This window comes from Miscanthus floridulus, chromosome 1, assembly GCF_019320115.1.
Source record: "Miscanthus floridulus cultivar M001 chromosome 1, ASM1932011v1, whole genome shotgun sequence".
NCBI classification, from domain to species: Eukaryota; Viridiplantae; Streptophyta; class Magnoliopsida; order Poales; family Poaceae; genus Miscanthus; species Miscanthus floridulus.
In genome coordinates, this window is record NC_089580.1 from 144366254 (window position 1) to 144392579 (window position 26326).

The 26326-nt window shown below is 49.2% G+C and overlaps 3 protein-coding genes across 6 annotated transcripts; 2 read left to right on the forward strand and 1 right to left on the reverse strand.

The window, feature by feature from the left end:
* The first annotated feature begins 201 nt into the window (after positions 1 to 201).
* LOC136496724 (uncharacterized) lies at positions 202 to 1092 on the forward strand. Its single transcript, XM_066492477.1, has one exon. It carries the CDS (start codon positions 282 to 284, stop codon positions 525 to 527), a length of 246 nt encoding a protein of 81 aa, XP_066348574.1. The 5' UTR covers positions 202 to 281; the 3' UTR covers positions 528 to 1092.
* Positions 1093 to 2528: 1436 nt separating this feature from the next.
* LOC136542986 (formin-like protein 7) lies at positions 2529 to 8308 on the reverse strand. Of its 2 annotated transcripts, XM_066535588.1 has the most exons (3): positions 8060 to 8308; positions 7125 to 7873; positions 2529 to 2920 (listed from the first exon to the last, which is right to left on the reverse strand). In XM_066535588.1, exons 1-3 carry the CDS (start codon positions 8116 to 8118, stop codon positions 2727 to 2729), a joined length of 1002 nt encoding a protein of 333 aa, XP_066391685.1. In that variant the 5' UTR covers positions 8119 to 8308; the 3' UTR covers positions 2529 to 2726. The 2 variants fall into 2 exon arrangements, with proteins under 2 accessions (XP_066391685.1, XP_066391682.1); XM_066535585.1 differs by having other exon boundaries at positions 2529 to 7873.
* A 4527-nt stretch (positions 8309 to 12835) lies between these two features.
* Positions 12836 to 17405, forward strand: LOC136542968 (putative potassium transporter 8). 3 transcript variants are annotated; one of them, XM_066535576.1, is made up of 10 exons: positions 12836 to 12906; positions 13022 to 13101; positions 13194 to 13428; positions 13525 to 13770; positions 13879 to 13932; positions 14616 to 14876; positions 15012 to 15064; positions 15151 to 15274; positions 15780 to 16034; positions 16151 to 17405. In XM_066535576.1, exons 2-10 carry the CDS (start codon positions 13063 to 13065, stop codon positions 17293 to 17295), a joined length of 2412 nt encoding a protein of 803 aa, XP_066391673.1. In that variant the 5' UTR covers positions 12836 to 12906; positions 13022 to 13062; the 3' UTR covers positions 17296 to 17405. The 3 variants fall into 3 exon arrangements, with proteins under 3 accessions (XP_066391673.1, XP_066391670.1, XP_066391667.1); XM_066535573.1 differs by having other exon boundaries at positions 12838 to 12854; positions 12944 to 13101; XM_066535570.1 differs by having other exon boundaries at positions 12840 to 12854; positions 12941 to 13101.
* Positions 17406 to 26326: the final 8921 nt, after the last annotated feature.

A 26326-nucleotide genomic window follows, 5' to 3' on the forward strand; every position in this document is an offset into this window, starting at 1 on the left:
TCAACACAGCCGTCAAATGCCCACGAGATTTCCAGGTAACCAGCATAAGGAGATTACTACAGGAAAAAAGAAAGGTACGCCTACTCTCACTCCTGTCCGACCATTCAATGCCCTAGAATAGAATAGGCCCAAAATTGCCCTTACATATGACCCCGCTCATCAACCTCCCTCATATAGCCGGAACGAAGCATATGCATGCAGATCACCAAGATTACTTATTTATTACTTGTGTGCTAGACGGAAGGGAATAAATCCGTAGGCCGGGACCGGGAGGTATCACGATGGCCGCGTCCAGGAGAGCAGCGGCTATGCTGTGGCTGGCGGTGGCGATTATTGCCGCGGCCCTGGCGGCGGAGAAGAGCGAGGCGGCGGAGCAGCTGGGGTGCTTCTGCGACTGCATGAAGAACCGGTGCATGACCCTCGGCGCGGGCGCGGACAAGTTCGACTGCGCGGCCGCCTGCACCGGGGGCTGCACGCAGATCGGCCAGCCGGGCCAGCCCAGGGCCGACGACTTTTGCGGTTTCTGATGAGCCGCAGGCTCTTGGGCTTGCACGTTAGCAGCCCAGTTGGAGGATGCCACGGTGACCGGCCCAGTTGGATGCCACGGTACATGAATTCATTCATGTATATCTTGTGTGGATGTCCCAAAACAAGCGTCTAAAGCTGATTGTTAATATTTGGTTATTATTACTCCTATATGTCCTATATCATATACAGTGTAGGATTAGATTCTTCTCTCTCACACACACACATGCTAAACACAAAGCCAAGACTAGATTTGGATGTAGGATTTTCGCCCTGTTCATTTGAACTTATCAGTCAGTCATGGAACAAATCAGCTTCAGCAGCAGATTATCGCTTGAACTTATCTTCTCGTTCATGATTAGAGTACTAGACTACTAGCTATATATGGGTACATTCTGGTCGTTTTTTTGAGCCTAGGAGCTAGGAGCATCTTGGCAGTTGCGCTGTGAATGTTATTTTTTGTGGTTTGCAATGAGCCTGATGATCTATTTGTAAAACTAGTATCCCTAGTTCAGGTAGTACATCGCTTTCAATTTTTTGTCACTTTGTATCTGTTGCTTGCACCCTCCACCCCTGCCATTTACATAAAAGAAATTGATACTACAATACAATGACGACCGTTATTTTGTGGGCAGTACAGTGTTAAGAGCCAGAATGTGAGAGGTTGTTAGGGCCTGTTTAGTTCCCCTCCAAAACGCCAGATTTTTCATAATTCCCCGTCACATCAAATCTTTGGACGCATGCATGAAGCATTAAATATAAATAAAAAATAAAACTAATTACACAGTTTAGACGAAATCCACGATACGAATCTTTTAAGCCTAATTAGACTATGATTGGACACTAATTGCCAAATAACAACGAAAATGCTACCGTGTCGTTTTGCTAAAATTTTCGGCAACTAAACTGGGCCTTACGCAATTTGCCACAGCTTTTACCATTACCAGGATGTACTACAGACGCAGTCTTTCATAGCAGGGGCAGCAGACCCAGCAGTTTATGGATTTCTGTTAGGCCCCATCTGAGGAAAGGTGAAAAAAGTGTACTACTTCCGTTCAGGAAAAACGAGAGCATAATTGAAGCAATTTTCAGACAGCTTAGTGTTGAGAAAAAGAAAATGACGCATGTGCTCCAAAACGGACAAAACTCTATGGGATCATGACCTTACATATTGAATGCGTGCATCATTTTATTTTTATCTAGAACGGGCCCATCTAACTAAAATCTGCATTAATTTTTGAACTAAATTTGAATGCTAGAATTACATATTTTCTGACGGATCGACGGAGCAGTTACCAGCTCGCTTATAACATCCAGATTCCAAGACCAACAAGCGTTTGTCCGGAAATCCGGTGGCTTTCCGGCGCTATGCGAGGGCCTCCGGCGCGGCAACTCGGGTCGGGTTTCGCGGTGCCGAAGGTGGCACGAGAAAGCAACTCGCCCGGCGGCCCTGGCCCTGGCCCCTGGCTGCGTCAGTGCCTGCGTGCGTGCCTCGGTCAGGCGGTCCAGCCTTCACCCGCCGGCCCGCCCGGCTCCGATCAGAATAATAAACAAATCGCCGCGCGTGCTCCCGGACACACTACCGCCCTTGGAATTTGCTCTCAGCTTTTGTTGATCTCTCTCCGGGCGGCCGGGCCCTCATAAGGATTCTCACCAACTTGAGAAGACTCCTTTGTAATTATTGGTTGCCATTGTTGTATATGCTACACTAGTGTTCACAGTGTAGTCTTGTCCTCCGATCAATGGATACCAAGCCAGTAGCTGAGTGATGGAGGGAGCGTAGCGTGGCTGGACGCCCGCATCCTCGTCTTCGTCCGGGGCGAACGGAGGCCGCCGCTCCTTGCCGCAGCACAAGCATTGCGACGTCCGTGAGGAGATAGGGCAGGCGCAGCAGGCCGCCTGTTCTTGGCAGCTGCCGGCCGTTTGGTGCGCCTTGATGTTAGCAATCGGTACATACGAGGAATTGGGAAGAACAGAGGAGGGGATCGGAAGAACCGAGGATATCGTAATCAGGAGTGCTTGAATTTAGAACATAGGTTTGTTACAAAATGGTTCGAAGTCTTCTCTTACTCTCTCAGCGTTTCCATTCTGGGTCGGCAATGCGGACACTGGGCCGAGCGGTTCTCTTGGGCCGGGCTTCCACCAGATGGCGCTCCCCAGGTTCAGCTGTGGCTTCATCAGACAGTAACTGGTCTTGAGGATCAGAGCTGCTGACATTCCCCCCATCTTGAGAAGCCGCTTGCCCCCAAGCCGACGCCCTTGGAAACTGTTGTTTGATGTACTCCGGGGGTTCCCAGGTAGCAAGAGAGGCGGGCATATGCAACCACTCCACCAAAACCTGTTCCACTGGGTGCGGACCAGATGACCAGCGCCATTGTAGAATAAGCAAAGGTACCTGAAACTCAACCAAGTTAGTAGGAAGAGTAGAGCTCACAGTCTGGTTCCCAGCCAAGAGCTTCAACTAGGAAACATGGAACACGGGATGAACTGATGCAGAAGTTGGGAGCTCCAGGCGATAAGCAACTTTCCCGACGCCTTCCAGCACACGATATGGCTCAAAGAACTTGAAAGCCAGTTTTTGATATGCACGCCTGGATACTGATGACTGGATGTAAGGCTGGAGATTGAGGTAGACAAAATCTCCAACTCCAAACTGGCGCTCTGAGCGGAATTTGTCGGCCTGCTTCTTCATGCGTTCCTGGGCGCGCAACAGATGATGCTGAATCAGTCGATGCATCAACTCACGTTCCTCTAACCACTGAGACAGCTCAAGAACCGGATCAGCCGCTGAAACATCCAGACCAATGTGGCACAGAGGATATCCGTAGAGGACCTCAAAAGGCGACCGACCCAAGGCAGAATGAAATGAAGAATTGTACCAGAACTCCGCCAAGGACAGCCACTTACTGCAACGTTGAGGGCATGCTTGAGTAAAACAGCGGAGGTATGTCTCGAGGCACTGGTTTACGCGTTCGGTGTGCCCATCCATCTGGGGATGATATGCAGTGCTCATACAAAGCTAAGTGCCTGCCAGCTGAAACAAAAGCTGCCACAAACCGACTGGTAAATACTCAATCTCTGTCAGAAATGATGGCCTTAGGCATACCATGGAGCTTGAAGATATGATCCATAAAGAGACGAGCCACTGATGCTGCTGAAAACGGGTGCTTCAATGGAATGAAGTGCACGAACTTGGAGAATTTGTCAACAACAACCAAGATGGCATTGGCAGCTTCAGAAAACGACAACCCTTCCACGAAATCGAGGGAGATGACTTCCCAGGAAGCACTTGGTATGGGCAAGGGCTGGAGAAGACCTAGGTAAGTTGAGCGGTCTGGTTTGGCTTGAGCACAAATAGAGCAGGCTTGAACATGTTTAAGGACAGCAGACCGCATACCGGGCCAATAGAATAACTTCTTGAGCTTCTGATAAGTGGCGGGTGCCCCAGAATGGCCGCCCACTGGACTGTTGTGCAAGGCAGAGATAACCTAAACCTGCAAAGCTGAATTGGAGCCCAACCAAACACGATCCTTGTATAGGATGACTCCATTCCGCAGCTGAAACGGTGGTCTAGAAGAACTATCAATGGACAGCTGAGTGAGCACAGTCGTGGCTTCAGAATCAGTAGAGTACCACTACACCAGAACCTCCAACCATGAGTGAACCAGAGACGAGACTGCCAAGAGCTCACATGAATGATCCCGGCGGGATAATGCATCCGCTGCACCATTGTCAGACCCCTTACGATATGCAATCTTGTACCGCAGACCGAGGAGCTTAGTAAATACGTGTTGTTGCCAAGGCGTATGAAGCCTCTGTTCATTTAGATGGGTTAGGCTGTGGTGGTCGGTATGAATAACAAATTCAGACTGAAGAAGATAATGACGCCATTGCTCGACAGCCAATAGTATTGCCAGGTACTCCTTCTCGTACGTAGATAGACCCAGATTGCGCGGTCCCAATGCTTTACTAATAAAGGCCAAAGGGTGGCCGTTCTGAAGTAAAACTACACCCACACCTGTTCTAGACGTGTCGGTCTCAATATGAAATGGTTGAGAGAAATCTGGTAGACCGAGCACAAGGGCAGCACAGAGAGCAGCTTTCAACGCATCAAAAGTCGACTGTTGAAGAGAGGTCCAAATGAACAGTGATCCTTGCGCAACAGATCAGTCAACGGCTTGGCAATGAGGCTGAAGTGTCTAATAAACTTACGATAGTATCCAGCCAGGCCGAGGAATCCCCTCAAAGCTTTGACATTCATGGGCACTGACCAAGAAGAGATTGCCTGAATTTTTGCAGGATCTGTAGACAAGCCACGCTCTGACAATACATGGCCCAAATATGCAATCTCGCGCTGCGCAAAAACAGCTTCACTCTCCACTGGTCCTTAGCCAACCACTGAAATACCAGATCAAGATGATGGAGATGCTCCTCATAGGAATGACTGTATACCAAAATATCGTCAAAGAAGACCAATACGAAACGCCGGAGGCCGGGCGCTAGAGTTGAATTCATAGCCCCTTAAAAAGTTCCAGGAGCTCCAGTCAAACCAAAGGCCATGACATTGAATTCATATTGGCCGCAATGAGTTTGAAATGCTATCTTAGGTTCTTCTCCAGGCTGCAATAATATCTGATGAAAACCAGCATGGAGATCCAATGTGGAAAACCAGCTAGCAGAGCCAAGTTCATCCATAAGCTCATTGAAAACAGGGACTGGAAATTTAGACTTCGCAGTAATAGCATTAAGCTAGCAAAAATCCACACAGAACCGATATGACCCGTCTTTCCTCTTGACCAAGAGCATGGCTAGAGCTTGGTTTGATGAGGCCCTGAGACAACATCTCATTGACTTGCTTTTCAATTTCGTCCTTCAAACCAAGAGGGTACCGATATGGCCGAATGAACACTGGCTGAGCCCCTGGTATCAGTGGAATGGTGTGATTGCACGACTGGGATGGATGTAGCTCAGTAGGAGGATCTAGAACAGAAGGGTAGCGATCCAATAAGTCCTGTATCTCTGGAAGGTAAGATAAGCCAACAGACTGCTGCTCGGTAGAAGCCGAAGTAGCATTAGCAACAGAATGATCCGCTACTTGACAAATATGTAAGAGCATCTTATCAGGCATATCAGCATTGAGGCCCTATAACAGAATCCACTGTCCCTGATAAGGTATCATCATCCATTTTTGCAACCAATGAACTTGCATCGGGCTAAACTGCTCAAGCCAATCCATCCCAACTATAAGATCATAAGAGGTCAACTGCAACACCCAAAAATCAGTGACAAAAGTAACCAGCTCAATTGTCCAAGGCACTTGCACAAGCAACTGAGAGCTCTGTAACAACCCACAACCAGCTACCCTGACTGTACTAGGTACCAGCATCACAGAAACATCAACAAGCTTGGCAGCTAAAGAGACACTGATAAACGAAGCTGAGCTACCAGAATCAATTGACACCGATACTGCATGGGACTGAATAGATCCGGCAAAATAGATAGCACGACCAGACTCCGCTGAACCAAAAGCAGCCTTCGACAGAGCCAATAACAACTGTGCATCAGTAGTATCAGATGATGTAGAATTAGAATCCTCACTAGACTCCAGCAGAGAATCCCAAATGCCTTCAACTACCAGCAACACCTCAGGTGAGCATTTGTGGTCCTTAGACCATTTGGCGCCGCACTTAAAACAAAAGTCCCAGTGCACGCCGGTACGATTTGAGCGTGGACAACCGGCCTTCTGGGGAAGCAGCAACAGCCTGATTGGGCTGTGTAGCGGCCGACTAAGTCTTGTCTTGGCGCGGTGGTGGCGGCAACTGCAAAGGTTGCCGAGGATGCACCGAAAAACGAGCCGACGAAGACCGATCACCAGAACGACCCACGCGGGTAGTAGCGCCCGAAGCAACTACTTCCTGTAACAAAGCAAGGGTAGCGGCAGTATCCAAATCTTTTGGCCGTTGCAAAAGAACAACAGACTTAATGTCATGTCTCAAGCCATCAACAAAACGCATAGTGAAGTAGAGCTGATCATGTGTAGTAGAATAGGCTTTAAGCTGATCCACCAACGATGTGAAACAGGTAAGATAATTGGAGACTGGTGATTTGTCTGATATGGAAAAGCTGGTGGATCAAGGACTCGTGCTGATCGTGATCGAAACGATCGTGCATCAGTTTGCAGAGGTCAGACCAGGACAACTCGGGAATTTGATGCTCGATAGACTGGTACCAGAGAGAGGCAGGACCGTCAAAGTGCATCTCAGACATGCTAATCCACATAGACTGCTCAACCACATACATACGAAAGTGTTTCTCAGCACAAGTTTTCCAACAACACGGGTTGTCACCGTCGAAGCGAGGGAAGGGAGCCTTCGGCAAGCGGTCGAGGTGAGAAGAATGTGGTGGATCAGGTGGAGGTGGATGAGGTGGAGGGTGGGTGAACATAGCAGGCTGGTAGGTGATACGTGGTGGATCGGGTGGGCGAGGAGGAGGATGGGCGATCATCGCTGGGTGATAGGGTGGCCGAGGTGGATCACGTGGGTGAGGATGACCTAGAACAATGGACTGAAAAACATGGGGTGGGGGATCCAGCAACATACCATTGGCTGGGACAGGGATCCAGGTCTTGTCGACCCCGGATCCCGAATCCTGTGGAGTCGATTCGACGTGGTGCCCCATCACGGGTGGGTTGGCGGTGAGTCCGGCAGAAACTTGCACGGCCGCCTTAGTTGGAGTAGGAAGCAGACTAGACCCGTGTGACATTGTGTCGAACACGTCGCGGTCGCGAGACGACGCCAACGCCTTGGTCGGAGTCGAAAGCAGACCGGGCCCGTGCGACAGCGCGTCGAACACGTCGCGGTCGTGGGACTTCTCCAACTTCTTCACGGCGATGCAAACGTCGTCGAGGACGCCATCAACGCTGGGGCACCAAGACGTCAGATCCGCCGTCGTGGCCTCGAGCTGCTTCACGCGATCGTCGCGCTCGACGGAGTTGGCGCCGATGCGGAGGGACTCAAGGTGGGAGAGGCACCGGGTGAACTCCGCGTCACGGTCGGTGTAGCTGGCCTCCAAGGTGGCGAGGCAGAACGCCACCGCCGAAGCGCCCAGAGCAAAAGGATCCGCCTCCAGCTTGGCGACAGGGGTGAGCGAGATCGTCGGAGTTGGCCGTGAGCGACTCCTCCAGAACGGTGATGCGGGAGTCGACGGCAGAAGCACGGTCGTTGAGGCCGCGCTCCAGATCCGAGAACCGCCGGTTCCAGCGGTCATCATGTGCATCGAAACGGCGATTGAGGCCCGCCATCTCATCAAGGAGCAGCTTGAAGTTCGGCTCCATCGCTCCTCGCACCTGCTGGAATCGAGTAAAGTGAGGGTGAGGGGAAGGGGCGGGTTCCAGGATTGAGAACCTGAAAGCTGATACCAATTGTTAGCAATCAACTGGTACAGAGGAGGAATTGGGGAAGAACAGAGGAGGGGATCGGGGGAACAGAGGATATCATAACCAGGAGTGCTTGAATTTAGAATGTAGGTTTGTTACAAAATGGTTCGTAGTCCTCTCTGACTCTCCCAGTTACTACGTATACTCAGCGTTTTCATTCTGCACCGGCAATGCGGATACTGGGTCGAGCGGTTCTCTTGAGCCGGGCTTCCACTAGATGGCGCTCCCCAGGTTCAGCTGTGGCCTGTGGCTTCTATCACACAGTAGCTGGTCTCGAGGATCAGAGTTGCCGACAGTTGATGCTGCCAAAAAGGTGCGAGCTTTACGAGCTCCTCCTCTCGTCCTCCGTAGCTACTACTACTGGTTTCTTGACGCGTTAGTTAGTTTGTTTTTTTGGTGTGGGTTGGCCGGTTGGGATGGGACTATTCTTTTTCTGGCGCTAGTATAAATGCGGGGCGAAATCGATCTCTTCGTCCGGTGCGGAGGATCCGCTTTCCTGGCGTTCATTGATGGAGGATTAATGCCACTGCCAACTCGCTTCGTTCAGTAGAGTAGCAAGGCCTCTTTAGTTCCTAAAAATTTTTACACAGTATTTATCACATCGAATCTTACGATATATATATGGAGTACTAAATGTAAATAAAAAAAACTAATTACATAGTTGGATGAGAAATCGTGAGACGAAACTTTCGAACCTAATTAGTCCATAATTAGACACTAATTGTCAAATACAAACGAAAGTGCTACCGTAACTGAAGTCCAAAAATTTTTGCATCTAAACGCGCCTGTAGTACTGCAGCTGCTTCGGTGGTTGGGAGGACAGGAGAGCCCAATTTTTTACGATTTAATTTTTTTTAATAAAATTTACGTTTGGTTCTCTGGAAGACCTAAACTTATCTTTAGACTCTGAGATCAGCGTCAGGACTCATGACTCTAAGGTAACACGTCTCGCCGCCACAGATCTTAGCTCCGAGGTGCCTAGCCGTACACAGCAGGGCATCCTAGGTGACGTTGATGTAGCCGGTACCTCGGAGCCACAGATTTTGGCTCAGATCTCAGCTCCGAGCTCGACACCAAGATCTGTGGCTCCGATCTCGGAGCTGTGGATCTCGGCTCCGAGCTCAGAGCCATGGATTCTGGCGTCGAGCATGGATTCAAAACCCACAGCTGTAGAGGCTGGCTGGTGGCCCTCTTCCGGATTAGTTTTTTTTGCTGGACTAATTTATAAATTCTAGAAATAATTTGCACATATGGTTTGTGTAAATATGCTCTACTAGTGTAGATCGATTTACACGCGTAGTTTTTAAGTGATGCTAGTAGAAATTGAACTTTCACACCAGTACAAATCAAAAAGCGCCGTGAGTAAAAATATTTTCTATACTAATGTACTTTTTATAATAAAATGTTTATAAAAATAACAAATATTTTTTTATTAAATTAACTTTTGCGATTACTATATTATTAGTATCATTTTCAAATGTCTAAATTAAACACACACAATGTATTAGGCTCTGGCTCCTAACATGTATATCGCTGTTGTTTACTGCATGCTAATCTGTTAATGTAGCGGAAAGAAAAACGGCTCTAGCTTCTCTAAAAATAAAGTAGAAAATGGAGGAGCCTGAGTATGCGCATATTTGGGGTTTTCAGTACAGTAAGGGACCCGCGCATGCATACAAACTTAGCCCGCGTGGCCATGTTATAGAACTGATAAAAAAGGTGGTGTAAGCCACCTTTTGATGGGTATTCCTGCACCTATTTTTGGTACAGATACGGTGTGTGCGCTCTAGAAATAATTTCTGAAGCTAATTTTAGTTAAAAGGTTCATTTAGACATCTAACTATACCTGTGTGTTACTTCTGTATATCTTAACGAGTTTATCTTTCCATCTTGAATATTGTAGACCTATATTTTAATAAAATGACGGTCAATGCTTTTGGTGACGACAATTATATTGTTTTTACATCTTGCTCTTTAAATTCATCCTTTCTTAATGTGTTGTCTAAACATTGTAAATGGTAAGGGATCACATCACGAAGCCATTGATTTGTTTGTTTCCGTGAGTGCGCAAGGGAGCGGGCAACTGGATCAGTTAGCGCTAGATGATGAGCGGTATCTGCATTCTATGGACCCGTGATGATTCACGCTATTATCCATTATGGACTATGTGAATCAAACAGTAAGAAGCGCAATTAGATTGCATCATGAACTGGTTACGGCCAGGAACATCAAACCAAGCAGCACGTTAATTTCATAAATAATGATTCTTGAGCCGCATGTTGTCTTCACATTGGCCTTACAAGTGCCATCCTTCGACATCAAACTGAACCATTGTGGTTTGGTCGTGGGTTTTGAATCCATGCTCGGCACCAGGATCCAGGGCTCCGAGGTCGGAGCCATAGATCTTGGTGCCGAGCTCGGAGCCAAGATCTGTGGCTCCGAGGTACTGGCCACGTCAACGCCACCTATGATATCCTGCTGTGCATGGCCAGACACCTCAGAGCCAAGATCTGTGGCGCCGAGACGTGTTACCTCGAAGCCATGAGTCCTGGCACCGACCCCAGGGTCCAAAAATGAGTTTACGTCTCTCAAGGGGCCGAACGTAATTTTTTTTTAAAAAAAATCAAATTGTAAAAAAAAATGGGGACTGGAGAGCCTCTGCAAGTCTTTGCCCCGTCCTCACTAGATGACCAGACCCACCGCTCAATTTCTTGCTCCATTTATATTACATTACACCTATAGATGCCCAACCGGCCGCCCTGGCCTAGCCCGGCACGGACACATGCCAGGCATGGCCCGAAGGGGGTCGGGCCGGCATGGCATGCCGTGCCACCCGGGCCGTGCCGAGGCGGGCGTCGTGCCTGGCCAACGGCCCAGGCACGGCTCGTTGGGCCGTTTTTCGAGTTGGGTCGGTCCAAGAAGCACGGGCCATCCAACGTGCCACGCTGGCCCGAGGCCCACAGAGAGAGGGAAGGGGAGAGCAGGAGGCAGGGCGGCCGTCGTCGGCGCGCTCGCCGCTCGCCCCGAGGCAGATTCGGTCGTCGACGCGCTCGCCGCTCGCCCCCTAGGCAGATCCGGCCGCCGACGCGCTCGCCGCTCGCCCCTGAGGCAGATCCGACCGCCGCCGAGGCAGATCCGGGCGCCGACGCGCTTGCCCTGGAGGTGGGGCCGCGTGGGGAGGCATGGAGGATGTGGACGCCATGCGCGGGAGGGAGTTCGGAGACAATAGCCGCGCACTTGAATCTAGCCGCGGACACCGCGTGCGAGAGGGAGACGGCGGCCACGCGCGAGGGAGGCGCCGCCGCGCGCGGGGAACAGGCGAGCGAAAGGGAAGCGCGAGCTGCGAGTCAGCGGGGTGAGAAGGGGAGAAGCCGAGGAGGCGAGTGGGCGACCGAGTGCGGCGCTGCTGCCTGCTGGTGCTGGGATTGGGAGGGGGCTGCGCGGGAGGGGTGAGAGAGTGAGAGGGTGTGGGAGTTAGGGTTAGCTTGTTGAGGTCTTAGCAGGCCGGGCCGCCATCGGGCCGACCCTTGTGGACCGGGCCGTGCCGTGCCGCCCGCCGTACTTGAGCAACGGCCCAAGCACAGCCCTGTATATCGGGCTGGTCCGGCCTAGGCCCGCTGCTTACCGGGCCGTGCCGTGCTCGTGTCGGGCTAAAATGTCGTGCTTCGGGCCGGGCCGTCGTGCCTCAGGCATTATGGACATTTATAATTACACCCTTATAGAAACTCTGTTTGTGGTTTGTAGTTGTAGCAGTCCAGCTTCCGAGAAGAGGAGCCTCGCTCTCACGGGAGCCTCGCAAGGTGATGTTTCTGTTTCTATGCTGTCTGGTACTTATCGTTATTATCTACAGCAAAAAGGAGCTGGGAGTTCGTGGTTTCCCTTTCTTCAGCTGGTTAGATTTTACTTACAGTGTTATGCGCTTATATTTGTAGATACTCCTACAATACAAACCTGCAAGAAGGTATGGGCAGATGCTCCCCTGTTATTCTTGTGTTTGTGGCCTTGTGGGGGTATTTGGTTGGTTAGCGTCAGTTCCTTGTGGCGTGAGGATTCCTGGGTCCTGGCCCATCCAATCCTTGCCATATCAAGCAGATGCTCTCACGGGGATTGCATTGTTTGGAATTGGACCTACCACGAAACAGAGCAATTCACGAGCTAGAGCTTCGGAGCAGTTATGTACTACTAGTAGAACATGTATGACGACGAGCCCCTTGATTGCATTCATTAACGATAACTACGGCCGTGTTCTCAGCCAGGAGCAGGTCACTCTCATCTCATGGTCATGGGGGTGTACTAGAAGAATTCAACTCCCGTTTCTCCATCCAGGATCGTCAGGGGATGAACTGCTATGAAACGACGCCTTTTACATGGCTCCGGCCGGTGGCACGCGTGTCTTCAAAAGTGGGCGAGAGCCGAGAGGGAAGGGAGGGAGATCACATGCATTTGTCCGTAGTTTCACATGGCGTGCTCCTCCTCGACTCTGCTCCCCAAACGCATTCGGTGCCCTTTTTCCCCGATTGCATCAACACCACACCTTGAATTTGCACATCTACATCCGTGGGTATAACGAGATAGCAATTTCGATGTGACCTAGGGAGAGTTTTTTTTTTTTTTTGTTCTTGGCCGGCTCGTCTCCCTTTCCCTGCAACTCGGATCTCTTGTGTAGCTGTGCCGTGGTGTGCTGTGTTGCTACTCGGTAGTAGCAACAGCAGTAGCAGTGAGTAGTCCACAGCTCTAAGAACACGTGGCCGTCCTTCCCTGGTCTCTCCCTATCGGTAACGCAGACGCAGGGGCGGGGGAGGGCTCCACCGGCTTTAACCATGGCATGTGTCTTTTGCCTAGTCTGGTCGGCTGGTCCCTCTGCTCTATCCCCCTTGAGGGCTGAGGCTGTTGAGTTGAGCTCATACCTCAATTTCTCCTTGCAGTGTTTTTTCTTGGTTTCTGAGGTATTTTCCCCCTTTCTTCCTTGTTCCTTCCCAGTAGATTCTTCATTACTTGGGGATTTGGAGCAACGGCAGTGTTTTGAAGCTGGTGTGTTTGTTGAATGGTGCGGAAACAAAGCCAGTGTTATGTGTGAAGGCTAAGCTCTCGCCGAGCGCGCGATGGATCTTGAGTTCGGGAGGGACCTGAGATCCCCAAAGGTACGTGTGTTTCGCAGTCTAGCAGCATGTTGGTGAGCTGGAGTGAGCAATGCTTGCTGAATTACTAGCTGTTTGTTTGGGTTTTCTTGCAGAGGGACTCATGGAAGACCACCTTGCTGCTGGCGTACCAGAGCTTGGGGGTGGTCTATGGAGACCTCAGCATATCTCCGCTGTACGTGTACTCGAGCACCTTCGCCGAGGACATCCAGCACTCGGACACGAACGACGAGATCTTTGGCGTGCTCTCCTTCGTGTTCTGGACGCTCACCTTGATCCCTCTCATCAAGTACGTCTCCGTTGTTCTACGAGCTGACGACAATGGCGAGGGTATGCGTGAAAAAAACTAGCAGTATCTCTCACTTGCTGCGCAGGCTTTTTGCTCGCGAAAGAGTTTTAAGTTTATATGGTTTTGCAATTCTGCAGGAGGAACGTTTGCCCTGTACTCTCTGATTTGCAGGCACGCCAATGTGAGCCTTCTCCCGAACCGGCAGATTGCTGATGAGGAGCTTTCCACCTATAAACTGGAATGCCCTCCTGAAATAACCGACAAGTCCCGTATCAAAGTGTTGCTTGAGAAGCACAGGAAGCTGCGCGTTGCTCTACTGATCATGGTTATGATTGGCACATGCATGGTTATCGGGGACGGCGTTCTCACACCAGCTATATCTGGTATCCTCAGATCAGCTTTCTTTTCCTTAGCCCAATTGGGTTTCTTTTCTTCAGATTGAAATACTGATAGCTGGTTCCTTACTGTGGTTTTCTGAAAACATGTCACAGTGTTCTCAGCAGTTTCAGGCCTTGAGTTTTCACTGTCCAAGGATCACCGTGAATGTGAGTTATCCTAGAAAACTTTCAAATTGAATTCATTTCCTCTTTGCTATGTTTGCTAGACATTTTCACGTTCCGAAGAGTTGACTATTAGCACAGGGACATCTGTCAAAATGCTGCCCTATGTTGTCATTGGCTTCCTTCCCCACATTAGTACCGAACATTCTTATCTGGTAATTGGGCATCTATTGGCCATAGCCGATTAGTCTTGAAGTACCTCCAGGACCTTCTAGGTTGAGATTCCTATTCCAACTGCGGGCATTGGTTCGCACAAAGGATTGCATTGGCTGTCTTGTTTTGTTGATATGAGTTTTCCATCTTATCTTGGTTGAAGAAGGCGCTATAATAGTTGACTGTCTTTTGGCAATGCTGTGTTCATGAATTCAGTTTTGAGAGAAAAAACGATACATTCTTATGGGAATTAATTTGACAGCAGCTATACCATAATGAAAGCAATCATCGAAATCACTAGTTTTTCTCCCCAATGCAAAGTAAAATTCCAATAGCATCTTTTACTATCTCCAAATGTCAACAAAACAATCTTGTGAACTCTGAAGTCTGAACACTTGAGGGTGAAAAATCAAAATGGTGACTTTTCTAATAAATTGTCTTGCTATGGTATTTCACCTTTTCCCAGTTTAAAACCTCATTGTTTGGCCATAGTGATTTATTTCTTCTACATGCAGATGCTGTCATTCCAATAACCTGTGTCATATTAGCATTCCTATTTGCCCTCCAGCACTATGGTACACACAGGGTTGGATTTCTCTTTGCCCCGATAGTTCTAGCCTGGCTATTCTGCATGAGTGCTCTTGGCCTTTATAATATCATCCACTGGAATCCTCACATCTACAAGGCTCTAAATCCTTCTCATATGTTCAAGTTCTTAAAAAAGACTAGAAAGTATGGTTGGATGTCACTTGGTGGAATCTTGCTCTGCATGACAGGTAAACTATGGAATGCCTCTAAATATCGTGTCAGAATCCTTATTATATGTTTCATTCTGTTTGAATGGATTCTCTCGTTTGTATCAATAATTAAATAAAAGAAGTGGGCTAATGTCTAGCATTCTAATGCTGCAGGATCGGAAGCAATGTTCGCAGATCTTGGACACTTCTCATACAGTGCAATCCAGGTAACTTCTTGACCTGCATGAGAATTCATATAATATTTCTATGTTAAATTATTGTGCAGATCATTTAGCTTTACACTACTGTGCAGCTTGCTTTCACTTGTCTAGTCTACCCCGCACTGATTTTGGCATACATGGGTCAAGCTGCTTACTTATCAAAACATCATGACTTTTACTCTAGTTCAAAAGTTGGATTTTACATCGCAGTTCCAGGTATGCTTTGTGGCTCTTGTATTTTCATAAATATTCCATGTGTAATTTGAGTTTTGCTCGTTTAACGGAAACAAAAAAAAATCTTGGTTACATACTTATGTCAATCATCATATGGGAAGCACTTTTGACAGCTTGATTAATAATTTGGAAAAGGTTCCGTAGGAGCCTGCCCCATCCTGTTGCATGAAAAAAATTAGAAAATGTTCTGGCTAAATCTACTGCACATCCTGAATTCTATTCCACGCTTGTGGAATCTTCAGTAGTTTTCTGTTTGAAGGTTTATATAATATAATTTCTATTTATAAGACAGGACAGGAGATTCTAAAGGTCAATTTTATCTTGCTTTATGCAGTCTAGATAGCAACTATTATGCATGTCCATGATCGATCCATTGTATACTTCATAGGAAGTTACTGATGACTGATACTCTTCTAATAATTTCTTATCTCTTAGAAATTCAATACCAGTCGAATTCATGTGAAGTTTTCTTTGATGCAAACTTCAGATAAGATCAGATGGCCAGTGCTTATATTGGCAATTTTGGCTTCGGTAGTCGGAAGTCAAGCAATCATCAGCGGAACATTCTCAATCATCAACCAGAGCCAGTCCCTGAGCTGCTTCCCTCGAGTAAAAGTTGTACACACATCTGAGAAAATTCATGGCCAAATATACATTCCTGAGATCAATTGGTTGCTTATGATCCTTTGCATTGCTGTGACCGTTGGATTTAGGGATACAAAACACATGGGAAATGCATCTGGTAAGATAAACTACTTGACACTAGCTATTACACAGTGTCCTATTATTTTGGCTTCTTGATTATTTTGCTATTATCACAGTGTCAGATTATCCTTGATGACGATCGCATGTCCGCAGGTTTGGCTGTGATCACAGTGATGCTGGTGACCACGTTCCTGACATCCTTGGTGATCGTTCTGTGCTGGCACAGGCCACCGCTGCTGGCACTGGCTTTCCTCCTGTTCTTTGGATCCATCGAGGCGCTCTACTTCTCTGCGTCCCTGATTAAGTTCCTGGAAGGCGCGTGGCTGCCCATCCTCCTGGCGCTGATCCTGATGGCCGTCATGCTCATCTGGCACTACACGACCATCAAGAAGTACGAGTTCGACCTGCACAACAAGGTGACCCTGGAGTGGCTCCTCGCCCTCGGCGACAAGCTGGGCATGGTCCGCGTCCCCGGCATCGGCCTCGTGTACACGGACCTGACGTCGGGCGTCCCGGCCAACTTCTCCCGGTTCGTGACCAACCTCCCGGCGTTCCACCAGGTGCTCGTGTTCGTGTGCGTCAAGTCGGTGCCGGTGCCGTACGTGTTCCCGGCGGAGCGGTACCTCATCGGGCGCGTCGGCCCGCCGGGCCACCGCTCGTACCGGTGCATCGTGCGCTACGGCTACCGCGACGTGCACCAGGACGTGGACTCGTTCGAGACGGAGCTCGTGGAGACCTTGGCCACGTTCATAAAGCTGGACGCCTCGTACCGCTGCAGCGAGGCCAGCGAGCAGGAGCTGGAGCTGGATCCCGGCGAGCGGGAGCGGCGGCTGACCGTGATCGCGAGCAACCCGCTCCGGCGCCGCGCCAGCTACGACCTCCAGGACAGCATGAAGCACTCGGCAGCGTCCACCGTGGAGATGCGCGCCACGGCCACCGCCGCCTCCGCTGACGACGACGACGACAGCCTGAGCCCCGGGCGCGCGGAGATCAGCTCGGCGGCAGTGGGGCCGAATCAGGTGCGGTTCTTCACCGACAGCCAAGTGGCGAGCCCGGAGTTCGCGGACAACAAGCAGGTGGCGGAGGAGCTGGAGGCGCTAGCGGCGGCCCGGGAGTGCGGCACGGCGTTCATCCTGGGGCACTCGCACGTGCAGTGCAAGCCCGGCTCGTCGGTGCTGAAGCGGCTGGCGGTGGACGTCGGGTACAACTTCCTGCGGCGCAACTGCCGCGGCCCGGACGTGGCGCTGCGCGTGCCCCCGGCGTCGCTGCTGGAGGTCGGCATGGTGTACGTGCTTTGATGGATTGGAGGCTGGGACGACACGCCTTGTTTTTTTGCTGAACATCTGATGATACAGTAAACACGACTGTTTTCAGTTTTCCCTGTAACATAATGAGGCCGTTCTGTGTAGTTTAACCTGTGTTCATCTCGGTGTTGTAACGCACCATTCCGTAGCGACCTCTATTTACGATAATTTTATATACTAATTTACGATAATGTTAATACATATTTACTATAGGTAGGTTACTATAACACATGAAGATATTTATCATAACGTTATAGTAAACCACTTAGTATGAAGTTATTACAATCTCGTAAATTAACATAGTAATTATCGTAACTTAAAGAGCTACAGAGCAGTATATATATATATATATATATATATATATATATATATATATATATATATATATATATATATATATATATATATATATATATATATGTGTGTGTGTGTGTGGAGTATATCGAGAAATAGTAATGCTGAATCGGCCGGCAGTTTAGGCCCTTCTCATGCGAGTTTGCACACACCATCATTAATGTAATTTGCTTTGAATTTTCTGTCCGCTCGCCAGTTCGCGGCAACGACTTTTTTTTAAAGGCAAAAGACTGGGGGAGATCCCACAGTGAGGTTTTAATATTAATTTTAAGGAAAGAATGTTACTTACATATAAGGTATTAACTAAAAGCATCTAGCCATACATAGAAAGATGACCTCAAGTAATCCTTAAAACGAACAGATCGTAGATAACATTGATTTTTAAAATTAGCTAGCCAGGCATTCGGACTCGGTTGTCGCCTCTAAAAGACCTTGTCATTGCGTATCTTCCACAATTCTCACACCGCTATCAACGTAGCTTCTGTGGAGAAGGGTAGGTTGTGCGCCAAACTTCCCTGCACCAATCTATCCATGAGTTGCAACAAGTCATCCCAAACGAAGTCGAGAGTCGCCCAGCATTCCTGTGCAAATGGATAGTCAAAAAACAAATGCTCTGTCTCCTCTTCCCCATCATTACACATGACGTAGAAAATACTGTTTTGAATGTTCAGATGCCTTCTCCTCAACATCGACTTGGTGTTCAACCGGTCCACTAGAATTATCTAAGCAAAGAACTTGATGCGCGGGGTGCATTTCGATTTCCAGACCGACTTGAAGATCGGATGGGCTTGCACATTGCTGAAAATGTGAGAGTAGAAGCGTCTTGAAGTATATTTGTTACCCCAGATAGGCACCCACTGATCAATAGCAGTGTCATCATATGGGATTAGCTGCAGACGGGCCTGTAGATTCTCAAACTCCTGGAAAGCTTGCTGCGATAGTGGGATAAAGAATAGGCTATCAAGGTCCTCAGCCTGCGTAGCTTCCATCACTGAAATGTCACCATTTGTTGCAAAGGAGGCCAATCTTGAGTAGTCTTGGGACAACACTGATTCAGACCACAAATCCTCCCAGAAACAAGCTTCCCCTATTTCACACTTTGCAATTCTTCTGAAGATGACGTTGAGGCGCAACACATCCTTCCACCAAAAAGAGCTCGTTTTCTTTTGCAGCATGGGGCACCTTGGTGTCATAATATTTACTCCAAATAAGCTGTACCCATGGGATGTCTTCCTTATTGTAAAACTTGCTCAACTGTTTTAGAAGGGCATCATTCTGTAGGCGAAGATTGATCATGCCCAAACCTCCCTTCTCTTTGGTTTTCATCACAGTTGGCCATGCCACAAGATTCCCACCCTTCTTCTCAGTATCATTGCCTCTCCAGAGGCACTGTTTCCTTGCTCTATCAATGTTGTCAATGACTCCCTTCGGTAACTTGATGGTACACATAGCATACGTGGTGATAAGGGTTATTACAGAGTTGACCATCTCCAGTCTACTAGAGTATGAGAGCCAAGTCAAGCATGTAGATAATCTCCTTTCAACTCTATCCATCATCGGAGTGAAATCCTGGTCGTACCCATGGGTAAACCCAAGTAAGTGAAGGGCATGGTGCCTATGTCATAGCCAAAAGTACTCACAAGGTGTGGCATTCTCTCATTGGAGACATTGATGGGATACATATGTGTCGATAAAAGATGCTTGGCAGTCCTCCGAGGGGTATCCCACGAAGGTAGATTGATCGGTGAAGGTGCGCGTAATCAGGAACCGGATGGTGACACAAGGCGCAGAGACAACGATTTAGACAGGTTCAGGCCGTCTGATTGACGTAATACCCTACGTCCTGTGTTTTTGGTGTATTGTATTGAATATGTGATGTAAGTAGATGTCGACTAGGGAACCCCTGCCTCTCCTTATATACTCTGGAGGGGTAGGGTTATAAGGAAAGTATCCTATTTGGTAATATACAATATCTTACGGTGCACGTCGACTAGTGCCGTGCACGCCTTGATCTTGTGGGCTGGTCCACCTCTGATGGTGCGGCCCATGTCTTGTCTTATGGATACCAGGGGTCATATCCCCCACAGCTAGTCCCCGAGCGCCTTGTATCCTTTGAGCAACACTGTCTTGAACAAGTCCGAGCACTTTGACGTGAAGCCGATCAATTTAACTGGTGATTCGAGCAGTGAAGGTCAAAGCCAACCAGTTTAGCTAGTAACCTGGGCGGTGAAGGTCAAAACCGACCAGTTTAACTGATGACTTGGGCGGTGAAGGTCGAAGCCGACCAGTTTAACTGGTTAGGAGACCTCTGACTTAGCCAAGTAAGGCTTGCTAGAAGAATGTAAGGGGCCCAAGATAAAATTTGAAAATTCTTCCACTTAGGAGAAGTGTAGCCACTTAGACTCCGTCAATAAGGAGGGTAAATCAAGAAATAAGCACTACATTCATCGCCAGGTGAAGTGTAGCCACTTAGTCCCTGAGCCTACTGGAAGATGAAGAATGAATCTTGTAACAGGGTCAAAGAAAAGAAGTCTGAAAGCTTGCCGACGTCATCTGACATGCGCGTATCAAGACCCCAGATGTGCTGCCCAAGATCAGCACCCTGATCTGAACAACATGGAGTAACTTGATAGCACACCGATGAGACGTAGCAAGATCCGACCACCAAGGGAGTCTCTGGCATAGCTGGCGACGCTTGCACGGAGAATCCGAGCACCGAGGAGTCCTCGGCGTAGCTGGCGATGCGTGCACATAGAATCCGAGCACCGAGGAGTCCCCGACGTAGCTAGCTATGCGTGCACATAGAATTCGAGCACCGAGGAGTCCCCCGCGTAGCTGGCGATGCGTGCACATAGAATCCGAGCACCGAGGAGTCCCCGGTATAGCTGGTGATGCGTGCACGTAGAATCCAAGCACCGAGGAGTTCTCGGCGCCGCTAGCGACGTGTGCACGGAGAATCCAAGCACCGAGGAGTCCCCGGAGTAGCTGGCGACGCGTGCACATAGAATTCGAGCACCGAGGAGTCCCCAGCGTAGCTAGCGAGTTCGAGCATCGTGGAGTCCCCGGCGTAGGTGGCGATGTCCGAGCACCGAGGAGTCCCCGGCGTAGCTGGCGATGTCCGAGCGCCGAGGAATCCGGTCAACTGGTCAGCGGTGAAGTGAGCATTGAGTAGAAGCGACCGACGAACAGTCGGATCAATTTGTCGGCGACGAAGTCCACAAACCTAGTAGTCTGACCAGTTGATCGGTGGAGAAGTCCGAGCACCAGGTGGTCCGTCACCTAGACGATGATCCTGCAATACAAATATGTAGAATGGGTAGTACATGATATAAAATATATGAACTTCGAAGGAGCATCAGCAATGGTGATGAAATAGCGTATGCAGCTCGGCGATCAGTTGGTGTGAACACTTGAATATGTATTTATATTTAATATAAATCGCCCGACCAGTTAGTGTGTAGCTGAGTCTCCAGCCCTAGCTAGCCCGTTAACCATAACGTAGAGCGCGGAGCCCGTGTGCGTGTAGGAAAAACAAAGCGTCGCTAAGGAGCCGCTGCCGACCACCCATAACGCAGAGGGTAGACGCTTGTGCACATGTAGGGAGGAGCCAGAGATAGGGCCGTCTCTGGGGACATCCAAGTGTCAACATGACTGTTCGGGGGTTCGCCTTAGACTTAGTTGTATGCCATCTTTAAGATGATATACATGAAAGAAAATCATTTGGAGAGCAAACATGGAGAAAATAGCTCGGAGAAACATTATGGCGATATACGAAGATTGGAGAATATTTAGAAAAATATTAAAGCATGACTTAGCTTTAGACAGAATGTCTGGTCGGCGGCGTATGGAGTTACCTGGTCGGCGACGCAGGTAGCTCGCTTGATGGCTGGAACAAAGTTGATCTCGTGTTGGAGTAGCTCGCTTGGCGGTGTCAATCCACGTATGAAGACGTGCGTCGTGGTTGTTGAAGGATGTCGACGTGATCCACCGAGTTGCCATGAAGGATGTTGATCTTGAGTTATGCCATCTGGTTCGCCAGGGATCAGCGCGCACGAGCCCCATGGTGGACGCCAACTGTCGACAAAAGATGCTCAGCAGTCCTCCGAGGGTTATCCCACGAAGGTAGATTGATCGGTGGAGGTGCGCGTAATCAGGAACTAGATGGTGACACAAGGCGCAAAGACAGCGATTTAGACAGGTTCGGGCAGTCTAATCGACGTAATACCCTACGTCCTGTGTCTTTGATGTATTGTACTGAATATGTGATGTAAGTAGATGTCGACTAGGGGACTCCTGCCTCTCCTTATATACTCTAGAGGGGGAGGGTTACAAGGAAAGTATCCTATTTGATACTATACAATATCTTGCGGTGCACGTCGACCAGTGCCGTGCACGCCTTGATCTTGTGGTTGGGCCACCTTTGATGGTGCAGGCCATGTCTTGTCTTATGGATACCAGGGGTCATATCCTCCACAATATGAGACTTGCTATAGTTAACTTTGAGTCCCATCGATTCTACAAAACTGTGCAATAGTGCTTTGAGGAAGACTAGCTGCCTAGCATCCGCTTGGAGAAGCATAAGAGTGTCATCCGCGTATTGAATCACAGGAAAGTCACCACTCAGTTGTGGGATAGGCAATCGAAGTAGATTCATGGTAGAGGCTCGGTTGACTAGAATCTGTAAAAGCTTCACAGCAAGCACGAATAAGAGAGGAGATAGGGGATCACCTTGGCGTACTCCTCGCTTGCATTTGAAAAACTTGCCGGGAACTCCATTCAAGAGCACAGCAGATGATCTAGATGAAAGGATGGTTTGTACCCAAAGCAACCATCTATCTAGAAAACCCATATGAGCCATGATCCAGATTATTATTGAGTGCTCAACCGTGTCAAACGCCTTCTCAAAATCTAGTTTGAGAATAATAATCTCTTGTCATGAATAGTGGCACTGGTGTATATACTCATAGCTCTAAGCCAGACAATCTTGTATCGTGCACGATCTGATGAACCCATATTGGTTTCGATGGACAATCCTCGGAATAACCATTTGCAGTCTATCTGCTAGGATTTTGGTGATGACTTTGAGAGTAATATTCATAAGTGACATAGGACGGAAGTCACTGACAGTCTCGGGGCTATCTTTCTTCGGTACCAAAGTGATGCAATAGGTGTTAACAGTCGTTGCAACGTCTTGGGAGTTGGGATGCTGGAGAGCCGTGTGCGTTGCGCTATTGAAACGAGCAGGAAACAATTTCCGTTTCGGCTGTGCTAGCGCCCGGACGTCTGAACCTTGTCTGGACGCCCGCGCTGCAATCTGTTTCCCACGCTCGGGCTAGCACACCCCCGCTCGAGCCTGCATTTTGTGCCCCCACGCAGGGCCCGCGCCACCAGACCACACGCAGGGACCGCTCGTGCCCCCTCCACTTCTCACACGCATTGCAACATGCGCAACATCTAATATACTTTTGCAACATCTAGATGAAACAATTGTAACATATATCTGAAACAGCTGAAACACTTGTAAAATACGTCTGAAACACTTGCAAAACACCATAAAAAACTTAAAAACACGTGTGTAGTCATTGCAAACATTAAGATGAAACACCAACATACGTATGAAAAATAGCTAAAACACTTGCATATATATGCAACATCCCAATCTGATTTTACAACATCCAAATGAAACACTTGCAACATACGTCTAAAACAGATGAAACATTTAGAACATACACTTCAAACATACGTGTATAGCCCATTGCAACATGTACAATATCCTGATCTACTTTTGCAATATCGATGTAAAACACTTGTAATATACCTCTGAAATATCTGAAACACTTGAAACATACGATTGCAACATGTGCTTTCAGCGCAATGTCACCTTGCTGCTTGGACGAATAGAGGCTCATCATTGCGGAGCTCAATGCTGACACAGAGGTCGGCTGGGGCGCATGGAGCTCGCTGCGACGCGGAGCTCACTGGTGCGACAACGGCACGGGAAACTCGCTGGTAGGGTGGTGTCACACAAAGCTCCTCCCCTTGCCTGCTTGCTGGAGCATCCAGTAAGGCAACATGGGCGCGACACTGGATACGAGGAGCCACGCGGTGCCATACTTGAGGAGGCACGCGCCGGTGTCGATGAGGAGGAGCAGCGCGGGGTGGAGCCGGTTGCTGAGCACCCCCGGGAGCAGGCCGAGGTTCTCGCAGATGTCGTAGGCAACCCCCGAGCAGCTCGAGGCGGCTCTGGTCGGCGCCGAGTGAGACGCGCGTGCAAGTAGAGAGTGAACGTGGAGCTGGCGCTGCCGGTGACCTACACCCATGCGGCCGCCCCGAGCCCCAGACATGGCGGTCGGATCCCTGCCTTCACGGACGCCAGCCCCCGCATCTTGCTCGCCGAGGGGAGGACTAGAGCAGCGTGCACGATGTACAATTCAGGCGTACTGCGAGGCTATGAGGGAGGAGCGGAGCGTGGTGCAGATAGGGCCACGTATGTGCATTTGCCATAGGCAGGTTGTTTTGGGCCGGTCCACAGGCCCAACAAGTAAACGGACAAACGCCCTAATCAAAGCATTTAGGCATCTATCTAATCAATAAAAAGGAACGTGCTGGGATGGGAAGAAACCAAAAACGGTTCCGCGTCTCAATCCGATCGCTGCAAATGGAAACATAGAAGCATCTCTAAGTGTCATTCTAAAATTTATTTATACTCTATATAACATTATTTAGAGAGTCACTTATGTAAAAATAGCTTTCTATATCTTCGTACCTTTCAACAATTTTTATATATCTTATGCTTTTTATTGAGAACCATCCTCACTTTCTATCTTTAGCTAGCGAGAAATCCAAAATAAAGAATATATATATTTTAAAATATAATTAAAGAGACCGTTGAAGGATATTTTTTCATCAGAATCTCTTCCTATAAATTAGAAAGGATATAAATAATCTCTTGATGTTGCTCTAAATGGGATCAGAATAGCCAGAAATAGAAACAATAAAACAGGACACGTGGAGCGTGAAAACTAACTAATAATAATACATACCGAAACCAACTCCAATCAAGAGTCCGCCTCCGCCTCTTCCCTACCCCTCCTCCTCCTACGTTTTGGGGATATTTAACTATTTACCATTCTTATAGAAGCCACTTATCCGATTGCTGGTTTTACACCGCTAACTACACATTTGCCATCGAAAACAATAGTCACATTATGTTCTTGTCATTTTTTGCTATATGACACGACATATCAGCACGCCACTGTGGATGCGAGTGAGATCCGGTCGAAGAGACATGCAAAAAGTCAATTCTGCCCCTGCCTATTTCAAACAAAACAACACGTCGACCCACTCCACCCTTTTCTATCTCACCGACATGTTGCCCCTATGTCATGTTCAACCTCCGTCCTGCACCAGGCACGTTCATCGCCTCCGTCCAAAGTTGGTGGACGCCTCGTCCTCGAACCATCGAACCTCCAGTGCTCCGTTGCCTCCGGGTCAACGACCGTCCACATCCAGAGCGAAGTGGCCGCGGAGGGCGACGCCGCCAGCGCATCTCGGCAAGGACGCTACTTTCGGGGCCAGGGACACAGTGTGGAGCCCGCGCCGGCACGCGCGTCCGGCTGCGGCGGCGGTTAAGCCCGCGGCGCCGCAGACGCAGCAGACGCTGTGCCCCGAGCGCGCGAGGTACGTGTGCGCGTTCGAGATCTTCTTCCTGTTGCTCCACTGCGGCGTCGTATCGTGCGCGTGCACGAAGTCAGTGGTCTCGGCCGCGGCCAGGAACCTTGGTTCTTGCTCGACTGCGGATTGGCAATCACGCACTCCATGCTGTCGACCAGAAAAGGAATCGTCCAGGTCACCGAAGCAGCAAATCACGACCATCAAGCGCTCATCCCAATTCCTATTCCTAGCACGTGATGAGCAAAGCAGCACGATGACATGATCGACACTTCGACAGAGTTGTCGATCGAGAGCCGCACGGACATATGAGGACGAGGACGAGGACGAGGAGGGAGTGTCGGCGGCCGGCGCGGGGCCGTTGCAACTCGGCGGCACGGGCCCACGCCCACGCCTGCTCCAGCTTCGCCAGCGCCTCCGCCAGGTGCGTCCGCGCCGCCGCCAGCTGTGCGTCGACCACCGCCTCCCACCCTGCTCGGCTCGCATCCGCCTGCCGCCTCCCCTCGCACATCCCAGGGTGGCGCGTACGACCCAGCGTACGACCGCGGCCAGGGCGGGCAAACCAACATGCCGAGGAAGATGAACAGTGCCAAGATGCTCGCACGGTTGTTGTGTTGTTGGAAAGAAGCGGGGGCACAATGGTCTTTTCCCATCCAGCTGCGCCAGGGACGGTCACTTTCCATGGTGGCACGTGCCACGTCAGAAAAAAATAGCAAGAATATAACGCGACTACTGTTCTAGGTGACAAATATGTAGTTGGCATATAAAACTGACAATTGGATATGTGGTTCCCGTAAAAGTGACAAATAGTTAAATATCCCCCGTTTTGGAGACGCCCGTCGGCCCGGCCAGGCCTTCTCCTTATAAACAGGAGGTGCTGACGTTCACGTTCAACTATCCATCGTAAACAATAAGCGCTGCTGCAATAAACAACCAAGGAAGTCCAATTCATCAGCCAAGCTACTTACACCGTACCTCGTTGGATTTAACCACCACCACC